The sequence below is a fragment of the Leptinotarsa decemlineata genome, unplaced genomic scaffold, assembly GCF_025532065.1.
Source record: "Leptinotarsa decemlineata unplaced genomic scaffold, Ldec_3_MD MMD2_P_RNA_scaffold_5, whole genome shotgun sequence".
NCBI classification, from domain to species: Eukaryota; Metazoa; Arthropoda; class Insecta; order Coleoptera; family Chrysomelidae; genus Leptinotarsa; species Leptinotarsa decemlineata.
The window spans coordinates 15121733-15145207 of NW_027412532.1; the positions used below are offsets into that span (position 1 = coordinate 15121733).

A 23475-nucleotide genomic window follows, 5' to 3' on the forward strand; every position below is an offset into this window, starting at 1 on the left:
TGTAACCCGGCTATGATTTCATACGAATTGATTTTATCTAGCTCTTTTTGGTATGCATGTCATGTGAACTACATTCAAACAAATCTTTTTGGTATACTTCACATTAAACTAAATAAATCTAAAGAAACGAACTTCAAACGTTCAAGCTAATCTCGGATATACCTACACAGTAGGTTGAATTGACTGACGCCTATCAGAAAACTACTACCCTGGCTAATACCACGAAGGGCGTTGGATTATATCCTACAGGCGTCAGTGCAGGAATCTTCATAGAAAATGTCCTGCATATGCAATTGGCCATACAACTGAAAGAGTTGACCTTCAATTTTGGAACGGGCACACTTGCAGACCGGTTTCGGGCTTCTTGCACTCATCAGTGCAAGATAGTAGTCATCATCGACCTAAAGTCAATTATATTCCATAATTGAAAATCGGAATTCTTTCAGAGTATTTCATTCCTCTTCCTAAGTTGGAGCGAAACAACAAAATGTTACTCCATCTAGTGGACGAGGTACTAACCAACTGCATATCCGTAATTTGCCCGTTTCCTCTGAATAAGGAAGAAAAACTTTCTTATTAGTCAGTGGGCTATGCTTGAAGACTGGCAGCCCGAAATCGTTCTAAAATTGAAGGTGGACTCTTTCAGTTGTATGGCCAATTGCATATGCAGGAAATTTTCTGTGAGGATTCCTGCACTGACGCCTGTAGGATATAATCCAACGCCCTTCGTGGTATTAGCCAGGGTAGTAGTTGTTTTCTGATAGGCATCAGTCCATTCAATCTCCTGTGTAGGTATATTCGAGACTGGCTTGAACATTTAAAGTTCGTTTCTTTAGATTTGTTTACTACCAGTCTTCAAGCATAGCCCACTGACTAATAAGAAAGTTAAACTGAATTGTCAATAGTTTCTGGCTATTTCTCTTCTTCACTTTCCTATTCACTTCAAACTCTTTTTGTAGATACTTCTGGAGCAGTAACTAGCATATCTTACAACTCACGTAGAAGCTGCATACGGTTCTAGTGCTCAACGCATTTCTTCAGATTTATCGAGGAAATAAGGGGATCAGAAAAATCCAAAGTCATGTTGAAAGCATCCAGAAGATTTGTTTCGGCTAGTTTTGCCAGCGTGGTTCAATCTACCTTTCGACAACGTAGCCAAATCTTGTTCAGAAACATAATTTGAATAACTGATATATAACATTGTGAACAGTATCAGTTTTTTCTTTTAATTTTTTAAAAATCCATTCAACATTAAAAAGTTCACTTAATTTCAAGCTGGGACTGTCTGTCATAAATGATTTGAATCAGAAACTGAAAAAAACCGAAACGAAAAATAAAAAAAAATTGAATTAGAATTCTTTTCTTAACACATCAAATAAAAAGACGGCAGTCCACGGCCTACAGAATCAAAAGTTTACGCAAAATTTATATTAATGGAAAAAGACATTTCGTTAGTCCGGAAGAAAAACGTCACAACTCAAAAATATCAGGTTTTGACTTATCAACACCTGAAGATTAAGAAGTCTCACTAAATTTAGCTCGAAAAATGTCACAAGCGGTAGTGTAATTTTTGTACGCTAGATAGCATTCCTAGCATTCCAAGAAAGTGGTCGTCGCAATGCCGGGAAAAACGACATGTTTGAAAATTATCAAGAACGACACAATGGAATTTGTGTCGTTTTTCAAGATTATTAACTCATATAATTTAGAAAATCCACTGCAATCCTACGATTATGATCATTTTCTTGAGAAATATGATTATAGTTAATAAACCGCGAAAAATATTCTTTTTCTGGAAATATTTTTGAGACGAAATGCCTATGTGATATCTTTCGTCTTTTTAGGAAAGCCTAATCAACGTACCATTTTACTCATGTTGTCAATGACGTTCCATGTTCGTCCGAACACCGTCTATCTACAACTCAAGCACGTGAGCTTGTGTTGTGAGGAAATATGAGTACGTACATTATTTAATTTATCGAGACAGCTGAAAACCAATTGACACGTTTTGTTTGTCAAGGACTATGTATTCACTGTTCATCTTGATTGGTAGATCTTCAAGTAGGTACCAAATATCGGTTTATATTATTTGTTCCCATTTTTTACAGAAACCAATGACAACGAAGATACTCCCCCAACAGTTTCTGTTCAACCACAAATAAAAAATTCCCTGGTCTCATCAAAAACAGCCAATTACTGATTATTGTGACTTTATTCCAACCGTCGAGCAGCTTCCGGATAAAAATTACGCTATACTATCGACAGCTTTCACACAAATTCCAATGGCTGGTTACCTCACAGCAAACGAGGTTTCTGCGCAACTTGGTGATTCTGATTACCAAGTGATAACTGCTGCTTCTATGCCAATCCTGGAAACTGAATACTATGCTTCTGAGCAACTTTTGGAGGCTGAAAACCCTGCTTCTGGGCAAACTTTCAATACTGATTATAATATTTGGATGAATGCAGCACCAGCACAATTTCCCAAGACTGATTATTCTGTGATTAATGCATCGTCTGCGCAACTTGAGATTGAATACCATCTGCTAACCGGAGATTCCGGAACACGTTCAGAAGCCGATTGTCCTGTACTACCTATGGCTTCTTACCAACTCTTAGTTTCAGAGACTGATTCTAATGACACAACCCTGACGACGGCTTTGGTGCAAGTTCCAGAATCTGATAACGTTGCTTCCTCTCAAGTTTCATCTGATGCTGATCGCAATTTTACCTCTGACAACAGTACACGAGACCCTAACTACACTCCCTTAGAAATGAAAGACATTTCTGTCAAGAAGAGAAAAGTGAAAATAAAGACAAGTATTGTTCAAAAAGGAAGAAAAAGAATAAAAATGGAAGAGAAGTGGAAAAAACTGAAGCCAAACTCCTCAAAGCACAATGAAAGAATAGCATCATCAACAGCAGAAGGTCAATCACAAATTATACTTTGAAACCTGCTTACCTATTCAAACCTGGAATTACAGAAAGAAAAAAAGGAGGTATATTATCATTGATAAAAAAATGTGTACCACAATGTTATGAGGACTTCTTTTCAAATTTATAACAGATTGAACCACGATTGTTATTTTACTTTTATTTGATTACCTACATTATTTGAATATTTCCTATTCATGTTAATATTTTTCTTTCATTACGAGTCTTCACAATGTTAAAAGTAACCTGTTAATGTGTTACCATGGCAACCATTAGACCATAATTACAATGCAAATGTATCGACTTTTACGCTCAATACATTTACTACTAACCACAATATCCCCTAAAATGTACCATACTTTCCTTTGATATTTTTGAATTATGCCATAGATTCATTCCAAATTTCAAGAATTTCTAATGTTGAAAAACGACACAAGTCAAACTACAGAATCTATTTAATTTTTCTGTCTATTAGTATTCAACATAAATAATTGTAATAGACTATAACTGATACCTAACACCATTATCTTCAAATTAGGTAACATTGTGCAAAAGAAAAGTTAGTATAGGTCGTGAACTAAGTTATCAAATTTTTGAAAAAACTCAAATCTCGTGTACTGAACTATGCTACTTTTCGACAAATGTCGTTTTTCCCCAGACTAACGATTTATTTGAGGTTAAGTAAGGATTCCACGTTTTATTAAGAAAAGCAATAACGTCCACCAGAATATTTTGGTTGTTTTTAATTACTTACTGTCCTTACTCTTCTTCATATTATGCACGATTTTTATGTTTTTGTTTAGAAAATTATGAAAAACTTTTCCATTCATATCAAAATTACACTATTTATGCTACACTGAGCACGTTGCTTGCAAATTCTGCCCATAAATCAGCTGATATTTGTTGTTTACAAAAATCAAATATGCAGTTATTTGCTTTGATACGTTCTTAATCGAACGTCAATAACAAAAACATTATTAGTATTAGTGCAGAAAATAATTTTTGGCCAAGATTTCAGGTCAAATTACCTACTGTGCAGTGAGCTCAATGTTTAACATTGAGTATGCTATTGTTGAGGTCACTTTCTTTTACAGTAGTATAGAAAATTCAAAGTGTTAAAAATGTTTACATTTTCTCCACTTAGGTATCGGCATGAAATCTTTTAATTGAAAAAACTTTCAAAATATTCTCACCCTGCATGTATCCTTTATCATCGTGGTAGAACCTGCACAAATCATCCAGTCATCAACAATCCCCTTATTTAATTCTGAAAAAGGGTCATTTTTAAACTTCTTATACGATTCGGCACAATCATCATGAGGGAATATCTCCAGAGTAACCTTCATTAAGTTTTCGGTAAGATTTCCTGTCTCCTCCATGATGCCCCAACCAGTTGCGATTGGTAGAACGTTTGGAATTACTTTTTCAGTGAAAAGGCAGGCTGCTGTAGCATAAGGGTTCATTCGAACTTTCGAAGCCAACTTGAGTAAACCTATGTCGTGATAGTGGTCACCAGTGTACTTGGGATAGTAAATACGTTTTTCGATTTCGAGATGTTGCATGTGGGACGTATCACTTCGATCAGTAATGCCCACTCTTACAAATTTGGCATAACCGCTGAAATTAAAAAAAAACTTTTTTTGGTCACTGTATGGGCAACAAACTTTATGGTATTGCCACTTTTCTTTTGAGTTGAATATATATATATAGTTTAAAAAATAAAAAAACATTATTTTAAAGAACATCGAACTAAAAACTAAAAAGTTAAAAATATTCCTTTTAAATAAGCTCAAAACAATAACGAACAAAAAATACTAGTATTATTGTAAAAAAAAGCGATGGGCGCCTGATATACAAAAATATGGCACAAAGCGCCTACGCTTTCTTCACAATAATACTAGTATTTTTCGTTCGTTATTATTTGAAGCTTATTTAAAAAAAAATATTTTCAACTTTTTCATTTTTCACTTTTGTATGCTATAAAAGCATATTTTGTAGTATTTTTGAACTATATTTATATAGCCTAAAAATCAGCTACCAAGCCCAAGGCAGCAGGCGCGCAAAGGGGGGTTACAAATAAGGCAGCAGGTGCACGTGTACATGAAAAAAAAATACTTTTTTCAAATGAAGAAACACATGTAAAGTGAGTTCGAATTATATCAAGGAGGTTACATATAGCGCCATCTGCCCGCGAATAGATCAAGCAATAATGTCGATATATCCAGGAGGTTATGTACAGCGCCATCTGTCCGCGAATAGATCAAGCAATAATGTCGATATATCAAGGAGGTTATGTACAGCGCCATCTGCCCGTGAATAGAGCAAGCAATGATGTCGATAATTTTGTCAAATACAGATACCGAGCTTGAGAGTTACAAACAAACAAACATACATACATACATACAGGTGAAGCTAATAAAAGCGTGTAAAGCCTGTATACACACTGAAAGATTACCAATGACAATCAGTCTGTAGAGTGATTATTTCGAAATTATCGATAGAAATGATGACAAATATTTTAATATGTTCTCGACTATTTCATCATTAAAAATAATATGTTAGTTTTTTTTGTTTGTTATCTGATGACATTTATTCAAGCAATATTTCACTCAACACCACGTCATGTGTGTCACTATACGATGGCTTCTTCAGGTATGTTCGATCTCAAGTAACAATTTCTACATCGAAATCTATTGATTTATAAGCGTTCCAGAAGATTGAGTTTTAACTATTTTCCAAACACAATATATCGCAATCAGAATTGAACTCGTGCACGCCATTTAAAAAACTACTTTATGACCTTCTATTCTTTTGAAGGGAGTTATCCCAGTTTGGCCAATATACATTCAGAGATAGGAATCACAAGTCAACTTATTAACTTCTGATCAATCCATCAGTGAAGTTTTGTCTTCATTTCTTTTAATCTACACAAACTAGTATTTGTTGTGGAGGCCTTGTCTATATCTTTCTCAATAAAAAAATTAGAGATGTTTCCGATAGTTTCTTTTTCAATGGGCAGGTCCAGGAGAGCAAACTACCCTTCCTACACTTGCTCATCAAAATAAACTCATCTGAAACCCTAGGATAGACTCTGTACCGAAAATTCACTCACACTAACAGGTGTCTATATGCGGAATCCTATCATCAACTCACTCAACTGGAATCCATTGTCGATACAACAGTGACGTGATGTTTCCGCCTAATGGAATCAACAGAAAGGCAAAACTGAAAGAAATCATGAAAGCCCTCCGAAAAAATTGCTATGACCTAAAAACCATCAAAAAAGCAATAAACCAACGAAAAGTCATCAAAAAAACAAACTCCGCCAAACAAGAAGAAGTTTAGCCGCAGAATAAAAAACTGTGACAGTTCCTTTCATCAAAGATGTCAAAAACAAAATAGAAAGAATAGTTGCGGAGAAGAAATATCCACACAGTCTACAAACCAAAGACAACGATATCCTAATGTGGGTAAAAGACAAAACTGCTCTTGAAAATCACAGTGTAGACAATATCTTATGTGGGGATTGTAATGAACAATACATCGGTCAGACTAATGAAAAAATATGAACCAGAGTCCAAGCTCATAAAAATGAAATCAAACAACAACGTATTTCCTATTCCAACATTATCTCTAAACGGGACTCAAAAGTAACTCCGAATTCGCAAAACGAATAGCTTAAAACCATTTCCGAGGCCAGCAAATCAGAGAAACCATCGAAACTACAGAACAGGGATTACTCGATAAGCAAGGTAACTAATAAAATTTTTCGAATTGGAACATATGGAATCGGAAGGAACGATGGCCATCAGTTGAGGGACAATACCGAGAAGGTACTTTGCTATGTTCGACATTAACAACTCGACTATTGCAGAATCATCTATTCAGGAACCTTGTTTTTATAACCTAAATAATAGACAACGTATATAAACATTTTTTCTACTCCCTCCATTTGACAGTAGGTAGGTAATGGCTCATCTCTAAATATATATAACTCAAAGATGACTGACTGACATACTGATCTATCAACGTACAGCCCAAACCACTGGACGGATCGAGCTCAAATTTGGCATGCAGGTAGATGTTATGACGTAGGCATTCGCTAAGAAAGGATTTTGATCAATTCTACCCCCAAGGGGATAAAATAGGGGATGAAAGTTTGTATGGAACTTTGTCAATTTTAAACCGATCGGACTGATACTTTGCATGCATAAAGCTACTATGACGTAGGCATCCCCTTAGAAAGAAGTTTGATAAATTCCACCCTAAGGGGATAAAATAAGGGATGATGGAGGATGTAAGTGTACATCTTAGCTCTAAGCCTGGACTTTGGAGTCGCTCCTAGATTTGACAAGCTGTACTATAAAACATATCTGAACACCAGTTGAACAACACCATGTGAACAACAAAGCACATCTCAACAACAGGTAGATGTAAAGTTGAAATAACACTTTTTTACTCTTTCCAGCTTCCGACAAACATTTCTATCTCCCAAGGCTATAGGATACATTACAAAGTTATCTAAAAAAATTATACAGTGTCACCGATAAAGTCCGCATCAAATGGGAAACTTTTTTATTTATCGTTTTATGTGAAATTTGATTTTGGCAGTAGATTTTGCTTAAGAAATGATGTCAAATGGCGTCTACAAAATAGGTCACGTGATTTCCTTAACCTGTCAAAATTGACATTTAAAAAAAGAAACATCGAAAAATGACATTATTCTTCAAAATATCCAAAAATATCAAAGGATAAAAACATTTTCTTTTGTAATTTTATACTCACACACCAAGTTTCAAACCCATAATAAGTATTTTATATTTTCACTATTTTTCCGCATTACTGCTTTTTCTACTTATCAAAATTTAAGCACACCTGTACTAAATCATTTATTTTAACTAAACTCGTCACCGAATTTCTTTTTTTGTAATATAATAATATTTTAAGAGCCTCTTTGATGTTAAAAACAAATTTTGAAAAATAAAAGTTGTCAAACTTGATGCCAAGTTCATCTAGTTTCAACGGGGCTTTCAAAACTATACAGTACTTGAGTTTTTTAATGAGCAAATGGCCTCACAATATGAATTAGAACAAAACGGAACATTAGGAAACATCATTTCGTGATCCTTGAATCCAATAAAAGAAAAAAACTCATAGTATTTACATTTACCTACTCCGCTAACAACACTAATTTAAAAAAACTGGGTAGGCTGTGAAAAAATATGAAACTACATAATGTGTTTTAGAAAACGTCACTGTCACTGAATAAATTAATGCCCGTTAGTTCAATGTAATGTATGAAAATTAAAATAATATGTTATCTTTACAAGAAAAAATTGAAATTGTGCTAATTTGTGGTGAAAACACATTGCATCGACAAGTGGCTGATATTTTTAACGCAAGACATCCTGGTAGACATGTACAGCAATCCACTGTAAGTGGGATTTTAAAAAAATTCAAACTGACTGGTTCAGTTGAAAATACTTTTAAAAAACGTCATAATCCATCACGCAATAATGATGAGGTTCAGTTGGCTGTCTGCCTGGATGTTATCGAACAGGGAAAATCAAGTATTACCAATATAGAACTGGCGTTAAAAGAGAAAGCGTAAGAGCAATTTTACATAAAAATAAATTCAAACCCTACAAACCCAAATTTATAAATACCTTAAAGGAAAGAGATTTCGATGTTCGACTAGATTTCTCTTTCTGGTACCAAGGAGAAGTAGAATTAAACAGAAAATTTCCTTACAAAATCCTTTTAATTAAGATTAAATTCCACTGTATTTTTTGTTAAAAAAACAATAAACACTCTAAGATATTGTTTCCTAATGTTCCGTTTTGTTCTAATTCATATTGTGAGGCCATTTGCTCATTAAAAAACTCAAGTACTGTATAGTTTGGAAAGCCCCGTTGAAACTAGATGAACTTTGCATCAAGTTTGACAACTTTTATTTTTCAAAATTTGTTTTTAACATCAAAGAGGCTCTTAAAATATTATTATATTACAAAAAAGAAATTCGGTGACGAGTTTACTTAAAATAAAAGATTTAGTACAGGTGTGCTTAAATTTTGATAAGTAGAAAAAGCAGGAATGCGGAAAAATAGTGAAAATATAAAATACTTATTATGGGTTTGAAACTTGGTGTGTGGGTATAAAATTACAAAAGAAAATGTTTTTATCCTTTGATATTTTTGGATATTTTGAAGAATAATGTCATTTTTCGATGTTTCTTTTTTTAAATGTCAATTTTGACAGGTTAAGGAAATCACGTGACCTATTTTGTAGACGCCATTTGACATCATTTCTTAAGCAAAATCTACTGCCAAAATCAAATTTCACATAAAACGATAAATAAAAAAGTTTCCCATTTGATGCGGACTTTATCGGTGACACTGTATGTATATATAAAATTACAGATAAATCTGAAAATTAAACAACTAACACGTCTCCATTTTGGTGTTGCTATGTGTGTGTATGTACATATATTACATTCTTTTTTCAAAGATAACTTTGTACATTATGCTTCATTTGTAGACATGAAGAAGACAGTCGAAAATTCAGAATAGTGAGAAATTTTCCATTTTTCTGATTGAATACAATCTTTGAACCCCTTGGGGTGGAAATTCCTGATTCCCTTTCTTGATGCTTATTTACGCTATACAAATAAACTACCTGCACATTTCAAGATTCTAGGTTCAGTAGCTTCGGCTGAACGTTAATATAAGGGTCAGTCAATTAATAGGTATCCACTTATACAATATTAAATACTACCAGTAAAAAAAACTGAAAAGATTAGAATGAAATATATTGGTAATCCTACTCTGATATTATAAATGCGTAAAGTTTTCAGGATACTTTTTGACGCCTAAACAGCTCAACGGATCCAATTGTAAGTTGGTATATAGACAGATCTTGACCTGGAATAACACATAGGGTAGCTTCCCACGGTAACGCGGGCAAAACAGCGGGAAACAGCTAGTATTGTATGAATAGGTACCTATAGATTGGCTGACACTCTTATATTAACCTAGAATCTTGAAATATGCGGATAGGTCCCTTGTATAGCATAAATAAGCATTAATAAAGTGAATTAGGAATTTCCACCTTCAAGGTGGAAAATAGGGGTTCAAAGATTTACTGAATTTCGTCAGTTTTGAAGTTGAAAACCTGAAGTTTTGTAGAAAAGAGAATTGAAACTTTTTATGTGTTTACTACTTTTATTTGTAACTAACGTTACTGCAGTTTCGTCCTATAAGGACATTTTCAAACTTATTAAACTCATTAAACTTAGTTTAATGTATGAGTTCGAAAATGTCCTTATAGGACGAAACTGCGGTAACGTTAGTTACAAATAAAAGCAGTAATAAACATAGAAAGTTTCAATTATCTTTTCTTCATTATGATTTCCTACCACGTAGTAACGGCTACATCAATCAATTTACAGAAGTTTTGGGTTGATGAAAAATATTGTGACTATTTGTTTGAAATGGTGTGTCACGAAACTTAATGTGATAAACCAAATTCAACGCGGACGACGCCGCGGGCAACTGCTAGTTATTTATACTTTTACTTGAAAAATACAGTAACTAATTCATTATTTAGTGCCAACTGAACTAAATAATGTATCAAAAATCGAATTACGTTACCTATAAAAAATTCGCAAATCTAACACAACCGTCAACAACGTCTGCCTTCACGCGTCTGCCCGCATTTGGGTTGCATTCTCGGCGATGGCGCTTCATTGCTTAGACCGCCCTCTACCCCGCGAATCGGGCATCGGTCATCGAATCAAACGATTCGTCCAAAATACTCAGTGCAAATGACAGAGTTTATCTATATTAAATACTTAAAATGACAATTATATGAATTTTCATCTGTGTTACTATCTTTATTCGGGTTTGAAGACCGTCATAGTTTGGAAATGCAACGTTTCGCTAGCACGAGTCATCGGTGAATCATCGAGATGAATGAAATTCTGAAGAAGCCAGCCTCTCGTGCTATCGAAACTACGACGGCCTTCAAATCCGAATGAAAATATGAACACTGAAAATCTCGGCGGCGAAAACCTTAACCAATTAATTTTGACAGATATTCTGAAATGTGCATTGTGAAAAAGTATCCAGTTTAATTGCATTCATGGCTCAGTATTTTGCATATAGTGGCTACCACATAAGAAGTAGATATTTGCCATCGCGGACTTTTATTTAGAACTATTTCAGATAAACATTCTCACGGCACATCATCTGCATGTAACTATAGGCAGCGCCAAGATAGAGCACGCCAAGATAGCTCGCTGAGAGCTATCTTGGCGTGCTTATACATCAGCGAGTTATTCTGATGTATGAGCTGTATTCATGTAAAGTTTCTTCTAAATCCGTCCAGTCGTTTAGGCGCGAAAGAGCAACAAATATACATACATACATTCTCACAAACTTTCACATTTATATCAGTATAGATGGTTGAAGACTTCTAAATACTTACAAACTGTGGTGATAAAAGCAATGTGCAGCAGTGAGTACGAAATTATCACTGATTATTGATCCTCCACAGTTCCACAATATAGGCTCCTCCGGCTCTGCTTGATATCCAATTAATGCCTTAAACAAAATAAATTCAGTAATTTTTTTTCAAATTGTGTCTCAAATTGAAAGTAATCTGTTTAGAACCTAACCATATAAAAAAGGATGAGGTAATCTTTCAAAGAAAGGAAGGAAGTAATCAATTTGAAAATAAGAAACTCTTGCCATGAATGTGTAGAACATGCAGAGAAGTAACTTTCAGACCCAAACTGAAAGAAAGTCCTCCTGAAACAGCTACTTTCATATAAACATTGAATTACACGAAACAAAAAATATTCTTTCGAAACAAATACTTCTTTATGAACACTGAATTATACAGAAGATACTTTTCTCTACTCAGTTTGTATATCAAACTGAGTAGAGAAAATTATCTTCTGTTTGTATTTCAAACTGAGTAGAGAAGAGTATCTTCTGTATAATTCAGTGTTCATATAGAAGTATTTATTTTGAAAGAATATTTTCTTTCGTGTAATTCAATGTTTATATGAAAGTAGCTGTTTCAGGAGGACTTTCTTCAGTTTGTGTCTGAAAGTTACTTCTTTGCATGATCTACACATCCATGTAAAGAGTTACTTATTTTTAAATTGATTACTTCCTTTCTTTGGAAGTTTCCCTCATCCTTTTTTGTATCAAGATGGAGTAGTAGAAAGCCAAAAACTTTCCCAAAAATTAATCACTCCTAAAAATATAACCCCTTCAATTCTAATCATATAATTATTATTGACAAATAATTATAATTATTGTAGAAAATTTAGACTATATCAGTCCGTAGATCACGTAACTACGAATATTGGATTGGTTCAAAAGTTTTGTCGTTTCTATGAGTCTACTTCAGACTGTAATATTTCAGTAAATACTTATTCAATTCAATCGAAATGAGCGCCATTTGAATCAGTGCACTTTTGCCAACGTATCACAAGTCGATTAATTCCGTCAGCATAAGAATTGTGTGTTCGGGATTCGATGAAGTAAACGAAGGCCGATTTTACCTAGTACTGATTGACGAAGGTTGTACTGGTGAGAAAGTTATCGAAATGTTCGAAAAGATGGTAGTCAATTGGCGAGAGGTCCGGAGAGTATGATGGGTGAGGTATTTTCTGTTGACCAGTGCCGTTTGTTGCTGACTTAATTTTCGGTACATATCGTCGATTTCATCACGATAGGTACCATCCGTGGTACCCCTGAAATATTGACAGTATATTCACGCACGAGAAATACTGCATCCATACCTACAATCCAATGAACCCGATGTTTGTTTGTTTGCTTGTAATTCTCAAGTTCGGGATCTGTATTTGACAGAATTATCGACATTATTGCTTGATCTATTCGCTGGCAGATGGTGCTGTACGTAACCTCCTTGATAAATCGACATTATTGCTTGATCTATTCGTGGGCAGATGGCGATGTACGTAACATCCTTGATATAATTCGAACTCACTTTACATATATTTCAGATCAATAACCATTTCGTGGTGTATGCTGCTGTTCCATAATGTCACTATGTCCTTTGAGTCTCTACGTTGATCAACGGAGCTCTGAGGCTGCTATAGATATCCTCATAGATGTTATTTACCCATAGCGACAAAAAAGTTTTATGTTAAACTTAGGTTAGATACATATATGGCATAAGAAAATATGATCATGTTCTCACAAACTGAATGAGTTGAAATGGCTTTCAGTGAGAGGTTCAAGTTCCGTGCCTTGTGTCTGTTTCACAAAATTCTATTGTTTAAAAGTCCAACTTATCTTCACGAGAAAATAACGTTCAGAAATGATATCTACAATCTCAACATCAGGAATAACAATCTCCTAACATGTCCTGCACAAAGAACCTCTGTCTTAGAGAGAGGTCACAGAAGTGAAAGGATACTTGAGAATGTGCATGCAGACGTGTGTGGCCCGATGGAGACTAAGTTAATAGGTTCATCCAGATATTTCTTGCTATTCGTAAACGACTAGCAGAACGTCGTTTGTCTAATTTTTGAAAAAATAGGTGAAATTTTTACTTGCTTCAAGAAGTTTAAAAATATGGTTAAAAACAGACGATTTCCAGCATTAAGACTTTAAGGACCGATAATGGCACAGAATTTTGTTCTAATGAAATGAAGGATTTTCTGAAACAAAGTGGCATAATCCATCAGAAAACTAACCCTTATAGTCCGGAACAGAATGGGATGTGTGAACGATTTAATCGAACCATAGCTGATATGATGCTAAATTTGAGAAAAAGTGTTGGGCAGGAGCTGTTCACACAGAGCTGTTTACACAGCTATGTATTTGAAAAATAGATCCCTAGCATCAGGATTGAATCAGAAGACCCCCTATGAACTTTGGACTGGTCGAAAGCCGAATGTCAGTCATATACGAGTATTCGGTAGTATAGTATTGGCACATGTTTCTAAGGAAAAACGCCTGAAGTGGGACAAAAAGGCTGTGAGACAGTATGTTGTTGGATATGCTGATAATGTGAAAGGCCATAGACTGTACAATCCTGTAACCAACAAAGTTATAACAAGTCGAGATGTTACCATCATGGAGTCAAACTCAGAAATGGTGCAAGCAGTGATTATAGACAACCCAAAAACACCAGCAAGTTCTGAACAGCATGGAGACCTAGATAGCTCTGCCTCAGATCAATCTACTAGTACGGTGATATCAAAAAATGATAGCACCTATATAGAAGAGGAAGCAGATTCCAGCTGTTCCTCAGATGAGTTTTCTGAAACTATACCATTGAAGGAGTTGAAGAATATTACTCAGACGATTGAACTACAGCCAGAAGTACGAAGAAGAAAGAAGCCAGACAGATTTGGTTATAGCAATATGTGAGTTAATGCAGATTTCAATTTGTATGGAGATCAGATAACTTACAAAGAGGCTGTAAGTGGTCCAGAATCGCGAGAGTGGAGTAAAGCAGAAATCGTTCGAAGAAAATGAAGCATGGGAAGTGGTAGATAAGCCAGATCAAGCTACTGTGGTTAAGTGCAAGTAGGTGTTTACAAAAATTAGACCAGTGCGAAAAAGTGAGATATCGGGCGCTTTTAGTAGCTAAACGATATACCCAAAAAGCCGGAATATATTATAAAGAAACTTTTTCCCCGATACTTCGTTACTCAACACTAAGACTTTTGTTTGCTTCAAGTGTCAAATACACCCTAGATATAACTCATCTTGTTGTTACCGCAGCGTTCATAAATGGTTATTTAGATGAAACTGTTTATATGAACTTACCAGAAAATTTTGTGTGTAATGAAGGAGAAAATAAGGTTATAAAGTTGAATAGGGCAATTTATGGGCTGAAACAATCAGCTCGGGCTTGGTATAAGCGAGTAGATGATTGTTTACAAAGCTTAGGTTATGAAAAGTCTTTGTATGATCCTTGTTTGTTTATCAAACAGAATGAAAAAGTTGAAACATTTGTAGCTCTATTTGTCGATGATTTTTTTAATTTTTCTGACTGTAAAAATGAAACTGAATGTCTCAAGTCTGGGTTAGGTTCAAAATTTAGGTTAAAAGATTTAGGAGAAGTCAGACAATGTCAGAGATCCAGATCCCGAGGCATGCATCCTCGCCCGATTTATAAAAAGTTATCTGGTCCTGGTGACTTTTATGGATAGCTAGAAGGGAACCCATTATATCGATGATTCACAGAGAAGCTCAGAGTTATCAGAAGAAATGTAAGTGTGTACCAAATTGCGAATACCCCAAGAAGAATTGTATCTGATAAGTCGGTGAAGTGGTCTCTAAAATTTGAAGGTTCTGAAAAATAAGCTGCAGAATTCCAGCTGAGCTAAGGTTTTGTCCGATATTTTTGCGAGTACACAATTCTTATAATAAAAAAATTTATATAGTTTCAAGTGAGAGCGCTGCCTTTCAATCAGTTTGGCGAGAATAACGAAAACGATCCAGGATGTGCATTTAAACCACTAGAGGTGACATACGACTAGAAAAAAACAAATGGAAGGAATATATTTACCATGTGAGGAAATTCCTTGATTACTATAACTTTGGTGCCTCCAATTATCAGCTTACCATCTTCCGACTCTTCATATGAGAACTTTGCATATTCTTGACACTCTGAAATGATAAAAATAGTGTTATATTCAACGCCACATTGAAATAACGTCAAGCACGACATCGAGCGCCAAATGACTAAACTCGCGTTTTTTCTCCTACAGTTTTAACTGCAAAGTAGGTAAGTATTTTTATCTGCCATAGATCTCATCAGTTATAGTGACCAAGTCATAGTTTGAATTATTTTGTCCACGCAATGACAATTTTTTTTTGCAAAGACGTCATCTTTACTAATGACAACACTTCTTAAACATGAATGTCAGATATGAAACAGTGATATCAAATCTTGACATTACGATGATCCACCTTTGGGACTAAATTGTCTTGCTAATTCATGGTTGGAATTTTTTGCCAACCCTGCAGGTGACGTCTTCAAAATTTGAGTTGTGATCGACACCAACAAATTGATACTTAGAATATGACTTACGTCTTCGCAGTCAACGCACATATCACTGATGATGTCTGCCTATGTTCTTATATAACTTTCTCCCATTCAATTTGTATTTTACACATTCGTAATGGAATTCAAACAGATATCATTTTTAGGAACGTTACACAAAGTGATGTATGAATGGTATTGCTATAAAATTCAGTCATATAAAAAACTATCACAATTTTAGTGTACTTCGAAGTTTCGGGTGAGAACACTTTTCTTCAACTCCTCATCAGCATACTTTCGAATAACGAATAAGACGAAATACTTAACTCTTGTATTGAATTACGATTTTCTATTACCAAAAGAAACAACTTTGCTATTGTCACGATAACAACTCTGATGAGAAGAAATGAGAGCTCTGTATTAAAAAGTTCTGAAAAAACTGAAGAGAATAGTTTTCTCCGAAACTTCGAAGTACACCAAGTATACTAAAGTTTTTCTATAGTCTTTCTTAAAAAACGTTGTGTAACATTTCTGTAAATAGTATGACAATTCATGAAAAATGAGAATTAAAACTTCCTATGTTTTTATACCCCTTGTATTTGTAACTAACGTTACTGTAGTTTCGTGCTACAAGGACATTCTCAAATGAATAAAAAAAAACAAATAATTAATAATCTGCATTTCAACGCAGACACAATCTAGAAGTTGGTCCGAAAAAAAAGCCTCAAATTAACATACAGATTAATACACTCCCAGATCAAACAATCAGAAATCACGTTAACATATTTTGGAAAAATAACAGAGAAAATCACGGGATTTTTCAGAAACATTAATATGGAAGTGGCATTCAGGCCACAAAATACCAGGTTATCTAATTTCCTTTTAAATGATAAAGATAAAGTGGTTAAGATGGAGAAATCTGGAGTTTATGAGCTTAAGTGTCCGGAGTGTAATAGAGTTTATGTTGGACAATTTGGGCGAAATTTCTGAAAACGGTATGCTGAACATGAAAGGTTCTTCGGACTAGGTGAAAATGATTCAACGTTTTCAAACAATTTCTTGGAATGCAACCAGAAGTTCCCGAATCTAATCGATACGGAAATGACTAAATGACTTACTAGCCGTTTTTCAGATTAGCACCCACATTGTCGCAGGTGAACAAAATTCAAATAATGAAGTCTGTTATTACCGACAGTTTCACACTGAATCCGCTTACATCCGACTTTTCGAGTGCATTCAAATCTTAGTTCAACTATAAACTTCTGGAAGTTGCACCGCCATGAAAAATAATGAGCATATAGCTAAGAAGACACTCATTATATATGAAGGTTTTTTGCTGCATATTCATTTCTCACGGGAAGGGTTTTGATTTCATTTTTTTTTTCGATAACACAGGTCAACAAAAAATGTTTGTGAGAACTTTTCAAACAAATTCACCAAAATATCACCATTTTTCGGGTTCGAAGGCCGTGGATTTTTGGAATTTTTTCCTCATCTTTGAGTGACCTTGAGATCGAATAGATACAATGTACCAAGATCAAAAAAGCCATGAAACTGAAGAGTCGTACGGTTCAAAACTAAAAGAACGATTAGATGATTACACGCGCGTATCTACCATGTATCCCAAGGTCACAGACAGAATTGGAAAACTATGGAGGAAATATGACATTAAAACAGTTTTCAAACCCATCAGAAAGATAGAATGAAGCCTCAAGTCGGCTAAAGACAAAAGGGACCCACTATCAGCAGCAGGGGTTTATCGCATACCATGCACTTGTGGGAAGGTATTATAACGAATCTGGAGCCACCCCTGATCTATACGCCAGACAATTCATCGAATAAATACATGACTCCCTCAAATATCGTTTGGGCATGGTCAGATTCATCGACAAATATTGCTCAAGATCTCAAGAAGAAAATGTGTTCAAATCCTGTATTATGTATTTTCAATCCTAAACTAACAATAATAGTTTATACAGATGCGAGTCGGGAAGGCTTCGCAGAAATATTATTTCAAAAATCTGAAAACAAAGAAAATGCTGTTGGGTATTTCAGCAAGTAAATAACTGAGGCGGAGAAAAACTATCATTCATTTGAACTAGAGTTACTTGCAATTGTGAAACCCTAGAAAAGTATAGGTTTTATCTCCTTGGAAATGAGTTCACAATTTTCAAGGTTGCAACGCTTTGAAAAGTGCCTTAAGTAAACAAGCAATTGTTCCACGCATAGCCAGGTGGGTTTTACTTTAGCAAGACTTCTCATTTAAAATACATCATAAAGCTGCTTCACAAATCCAGCTTGTAGACGCACTCAGTAGTGATTTAGAGATGAGAGAGAAAATAGAGAACGTTGAAAAAATACACGAAAATTATTATCTACGCGAAGCGCAAGATCAAGATGCTTCTATCAAAGAAATAAAAGAAATATTAAGTGGTGATAGAGTGGATAATAAAAACATTTTTGAGGAAAACGATTTACGGGAAAATGAAGTTCATCGTGTAACGCCATATGGTCGAAGATGAGTAGTACCGAAAAACTGTAGGTGGAAAATAGTAAAATCTAATCATGATGATGTAGGTCACTTTGCTTATGAGAAAACTATAGACCGAATTAAAAAAAAATTACTTGTTTGAAAAAAATAAATTTGTGAAGAAATACATAAATGCATGTTTACATTGTCTCTACCATGAAAAAAATAGTGGTAAGAAGATTGGATTTTTGCATTATATGCCCAAGTATGCGAGACCACACCACACCCTACACTTGAATCATTTAGGGACCATTTGTGGAAACTACAAAGGGAAATAAGTATATACTTGTAGTTGTGGACGGATTCTCGAAATTCACATTTTTGAAAGCGGTTCCCAACACTACTACCAAATATGTCCTAGTGACATTGAGCGAGATATGTACAATTTTCGGAAATCCGAAAAGAATAATAACAGATGCGGGAAAAGGATTTGTTTCCAATGAATTTGAACAAAATCTCAGGCAAAGGTATCAGGTTACATACCATATCAGTTGGTCTCCCAAGAGAAAATTGTCAAGCGGAGAGAGTAAACAAAACAATAGTAGACGCTTTGGCGACTTTGGGGGCAAGTATAAATGGCAATGAATGGGATTCCAAAGTGGCAAAGGTTCACAAGGCATTAATAGCACGAAACACCGCATCACACAAAATACGCCAGCCGAGCTTCTATTTGGATTCCCACTGAAAAGGTATAGTGATATCCACGACAACGTCGAAGAGAGGGAGGTGGACGTCACTGCGATAAGAGCTGAAACGGCGCAACGATTGGAAAAGAATAGAGGCAAAGAAAATGCCGCTTTCAATAAAAAACTGAATCCACCAAAAGTTTTCGATATTGGCGACTTGGTCTTGACCAAAGTCATAAGCAACCCTGCAACTGGTGAAAGTAAAAAGCTATCACCCAAATTTAGAGGTCCATTCAAAGTAATGGAGGTCCTTCCAAATGACCGTTATAAGGTGAAGGAGGATTTACACACCAGCAGAGCTAACCGCCCATATGAAGGTGTGGTGGCAGCAGAACACATGAAGCCGTTCAGATTCCAAAAAAACGTTAAGGTAAATGAACCAAAACGAGCCCTTGATGGCAAATCGAGCCCTTGATGGCAAAACGAGCCCTTGATAGCAAAACGAGCCCTCGATGGCAAAACGAGCCCATGAAGACAAACTAAAAACTATGTCATACCATTTGCAAAAACTAAATTAACATCTTGTCGCCAAGATGTTTAGGTTTGAGATTATTTAATGCTCTTCCAATACACGTTAGTGACTGTAATTATATAAATATTTTCAAAAAAAATTTGAAGGACTTCCTGTTAGATAAATGTCTGTATTCACTTAGTGAATACTTTTAGGTTTACATTTCTATTGTAATAAAAGACGACTCCTACACTGATTATTGTCAGTCTCTTGGGCAAATAAATGTATTTTATTTTATTCATGCGACTGACAAAGCAGTACAGTCAAAAATAAACAAATCCCACAACTTTGTGACGTAGAATAAAAACTCACCATCGTACAATTGTGCCAGTACTAAGTTAACAGTACATCAAACCACAACAACAACGTAATAATTCACGAGATCCAACATATTTCCCAACAGCAACTGATGCTGTTGATCACCATACAGCGACTAAGTTTGACCTCCCGGTTTTGGCAATTCTAATTAATTCCAAATACATTTTCGGAGCAGATTATCTGAAATAATTGTTTTGTGGGTATTTACGATCATAGGCAACTTTGTTTGCTTACGCTGATCGTTAATATAGCCCAAAGGTTCACAAACTTATTTTGTCTATCGCCCACTTCGAGAATTAATCATTTTAATTAATCATTTAATCATTAGCGCCCCCTCCCAATTTTTTTTATTTCAATACATCTTAAGAATCACAATCGCAGTCATTATTTTGATAATTGAATTATGTGTCTCATGTGGATGTTAGACTTTCTGATGAGGGTAATATAAAACACCAATTTGTAATATTAGGAAAACTTCTATTCATGTTATTGAAAGAAACATTTCAATTTGAATTTCAAAACTAATTCATCAAGTTTGTTAATATTAGGCTCGAATTTACTCAAAAAATAGCCGTAAGTCACCGCGTTCGGTAATCTGCAACCGATTTCTCTTTTTAGTTAGCAACGTTGCCACAGCACCAAATCCACGTTCACATATATACGATGATGGAAATCCTATCAGAAATCGTTGAACGATGGACCACAATCCAGGATGCAATTGCGAGATTGGCTTTTGCAGTCAACATTCTTGGTATCCATTTTTGAATTTTAATTTTTTTCCTCGTTCGTTATGAGATCTATGAGTTCTTTTTCCAGCTGGGGTGATCCTGCTGTGTTGAAATTTGAAAAAGGATCCAACCTCCAGTCCGGTATTTCCAATTTTAAAGTGCCCTGGAATCGTTCTGCGAAACCACTGTTGAGGTTCTCCAAATGTTGGCAGTGAATAAGCAAGTCGTCGTTGTTGAAGGATACTGCTGACAAATTAGGGAAATTGCGAAACTCACGTCTGCCGATATTATTCTTGTATAAGAGCAATTTGGCTACAAAAGCAGCAATGACGTTTTTTGTTTCAATCAACTTCAAGTCGTCACCTTGAAGTTGGAGATTGACATCAATAAATGATTTATACAGGTCTGTCAAGTACGCAATATCATTCTTTGAAGTGATGAAGTTGTCGTGCAATGTCTCTTCAATGTTTTCAGCCATCTCATCAATTCGTCTTTGCACGGAACTATTGCTCAAAGGAATTTTTCAGATAATATCTGCCGCTGGTTTATGGAGCTCAGTAGTTATTACTTCTTTTATTACCGGTAAAATTTAATCCTCTCCAATAGTTTGAGGTTTACCTGTTTGAGCAAATAGCAAGGAGATACTGTAGGAAGCTCGGAGTTCGTCGTCGACAACTGTTGACACAGTTGGCTGAGCTGAGTGTTTCTTTTCCAGTTCTTGAAAACAAATCACACTTTTGTCTTTTTTATCTGAATGCATTTTATTCAAATGATCTTGTAGCCTTGAGGGTTTCATCGCTTTTTCAAGTTTTTAGACAAAGAAGGCACATAGGCGATGGATTTGTGGGATTTTCAATATATCCATATTTTATATATTCCGTGCTATACTGCCGTTTCTTCTTTTCTGCTTCCCACATAATTTTGTCTTCAAAAATGCTGCCGAAGTAAAAAATCGAATATTAAAAACTTGCTAATGACACAACTCACAGTAATCACCACCGCACGTACAGCTCCAACCTGTTTGATTCCAAACAGGATGGAGCGTGGCTCCCTTACCCTTTGGATCGTCAGGAAGACAAACGGGTCAAGACTGATTTATGGGATGACGGCATGAATGTTCTCAGACATCAGTGCCGCCCTTCACGTGAACCCCTACCTGGCTGGGGTGTTTGGATGAATATATTGTTCATCTTTTGACGGGGGACATGAGGGCCTCACTCGACAGAGTGTCTAAGCCTACTATATCGGGAGGGGTCGTCTACAGCATAATCCATAGCTTCCCTAACTAACATTATCGTGGTTTTCTGCGCAATCAAAGACTTGCCGATTCCTCGACTGAATGGACTGCTTAATGGAAGGTAGCTGCAAATGTCTGCGGATGGCTTCATTCCGCACGAACCAAGGAGCATTCACAATCGTCCTCATTGACTTATTTTGCAATACCTCCAGAATGGAGATATTATACGTGGCCGCTTGTCCCAAGACGCCTGAAGTGTACATGATGACAGGCTTGAACATCGTTTTATAGATCGTAATCTTGTTCTTGAGGCCTAATTTAGAACGTCTATTGATCCGACCCTCGATCTTTGCTTCACGGTTGTAATGTGCGGGATCCAGGTGAGCCTACGGTCTATTAGAAGGCCGAGGTACTTTACCCACGCTTGCCAGTCGATCCCCCTTCCAGAGATCCTCACTTTTCAGGCCGGAGAAGATATCGTTCTTCCCATGGTTATCGCCTGGGTCTTGTCCGGGTTCACTCGGATCTTCCATTCGAGGTACCAGCGCTCGAGGTCGTCCAATGCACGTTGCATGTAGACGACACCGAGCTCCCGACCCATGGAAGATGAGAGGAGAGCCGTGTCATCAGCGTACAGGGATATCTTCAAATGCTTAGACTTCGGAAGGTCACTGGTGTGAAGTGAGTAAAGCGTAGGGGAGAGTACGGCCTCCTGTGGCACTCCAGCGAGGATCTCTCTGTTGTCCGACAGGGAGCCCTCTACTCTAACCTGAAATGTTCTGTCTTTCAGAAAAGACCCAATCCACCGGATCAGGCCCCGAGACAGGTTGAACGCGATCAATTTGTGCAGAAGGCCTTCGTACCATACACGGTCGAAGGCCTTCGAAATGTCTAGCAAAACGTCATGAACTTTTTTGTTTTGATTCAGTTCCGCGATGTTGTTTTCGACCAATCTCAGAGCCTACAACTCAGAGGAGTGTTCTCTCCTGAAGCCGAACTGTTTGTCAGGCAGAATATTTCGGCCCACGACTTCTTCGTTGAGTCTTTGTAGAACGACACTTTCAGCCAGCTTAGCCGCCGACGAGAGCAGACTAATCGGGCGATAGTTCTGTGGGAATAGCAGGTTCTGACCCTGTTTTGGAATCATAATAACGATCGCATGCTTCCACCTTCTGGGGAAGTGTCCGAGGGCCAACGAACTGTTTATAAGTAGAAGGTATTCGACGCAGTTGTCCGGGAGCCTCTTCAAAAACTTATTGGTTATTGAGTCGACCCCCCGAGGTTTTTTGACCTTTGCGGCCCTGATGTAACCCTTCAGCTCTTCCACAGAAGCCGCCCGGATGTTATCGTCATTATCTTCCCTGAGGATACGGTGAACCCGGTCGTCCAACAGCATATCGCGGTCGATGTCGTCATCGTCGTCAACGTTAAGTTGAAACTGACGTTCCATCGTGTCTGCAAAGGCTAACGCTTTGTCGGTGGAGGAGTAGCACAAT

General features: G+C 36.2%; 1 protein-coding gene across 2 annotated transcripts in view; it reads right to left on the bottom strand.

Moving 5' to 3' along the window:
- Window positions 1–23475, bottom strand: part of LOC111510145 (venom protease) — a 78729-nt gene that overhangs the window by 44542 nt on the left and 10712 nt on the right. For both annotated transcript variants that reach the window (XM_074169618.1, XM_074169617.1), the window contains exons 3-5: window positions 15493–15593; window positions 11419–11534; window positions 4128–4551 (exon numbers count right to left, since the gene is read on the bottom strand). In XM_074169618.1, coding sequence (XP_074025719.1) covers window positions 4128–4551; window positions 11419–11534; window positions 15493–15593 — 641 coding nt within the window. The remainder of the gene's footprint in view (window positions 1–4127; window positions 4552–11418; window positions 11535–15492; window positions 15594–23475) is intronic.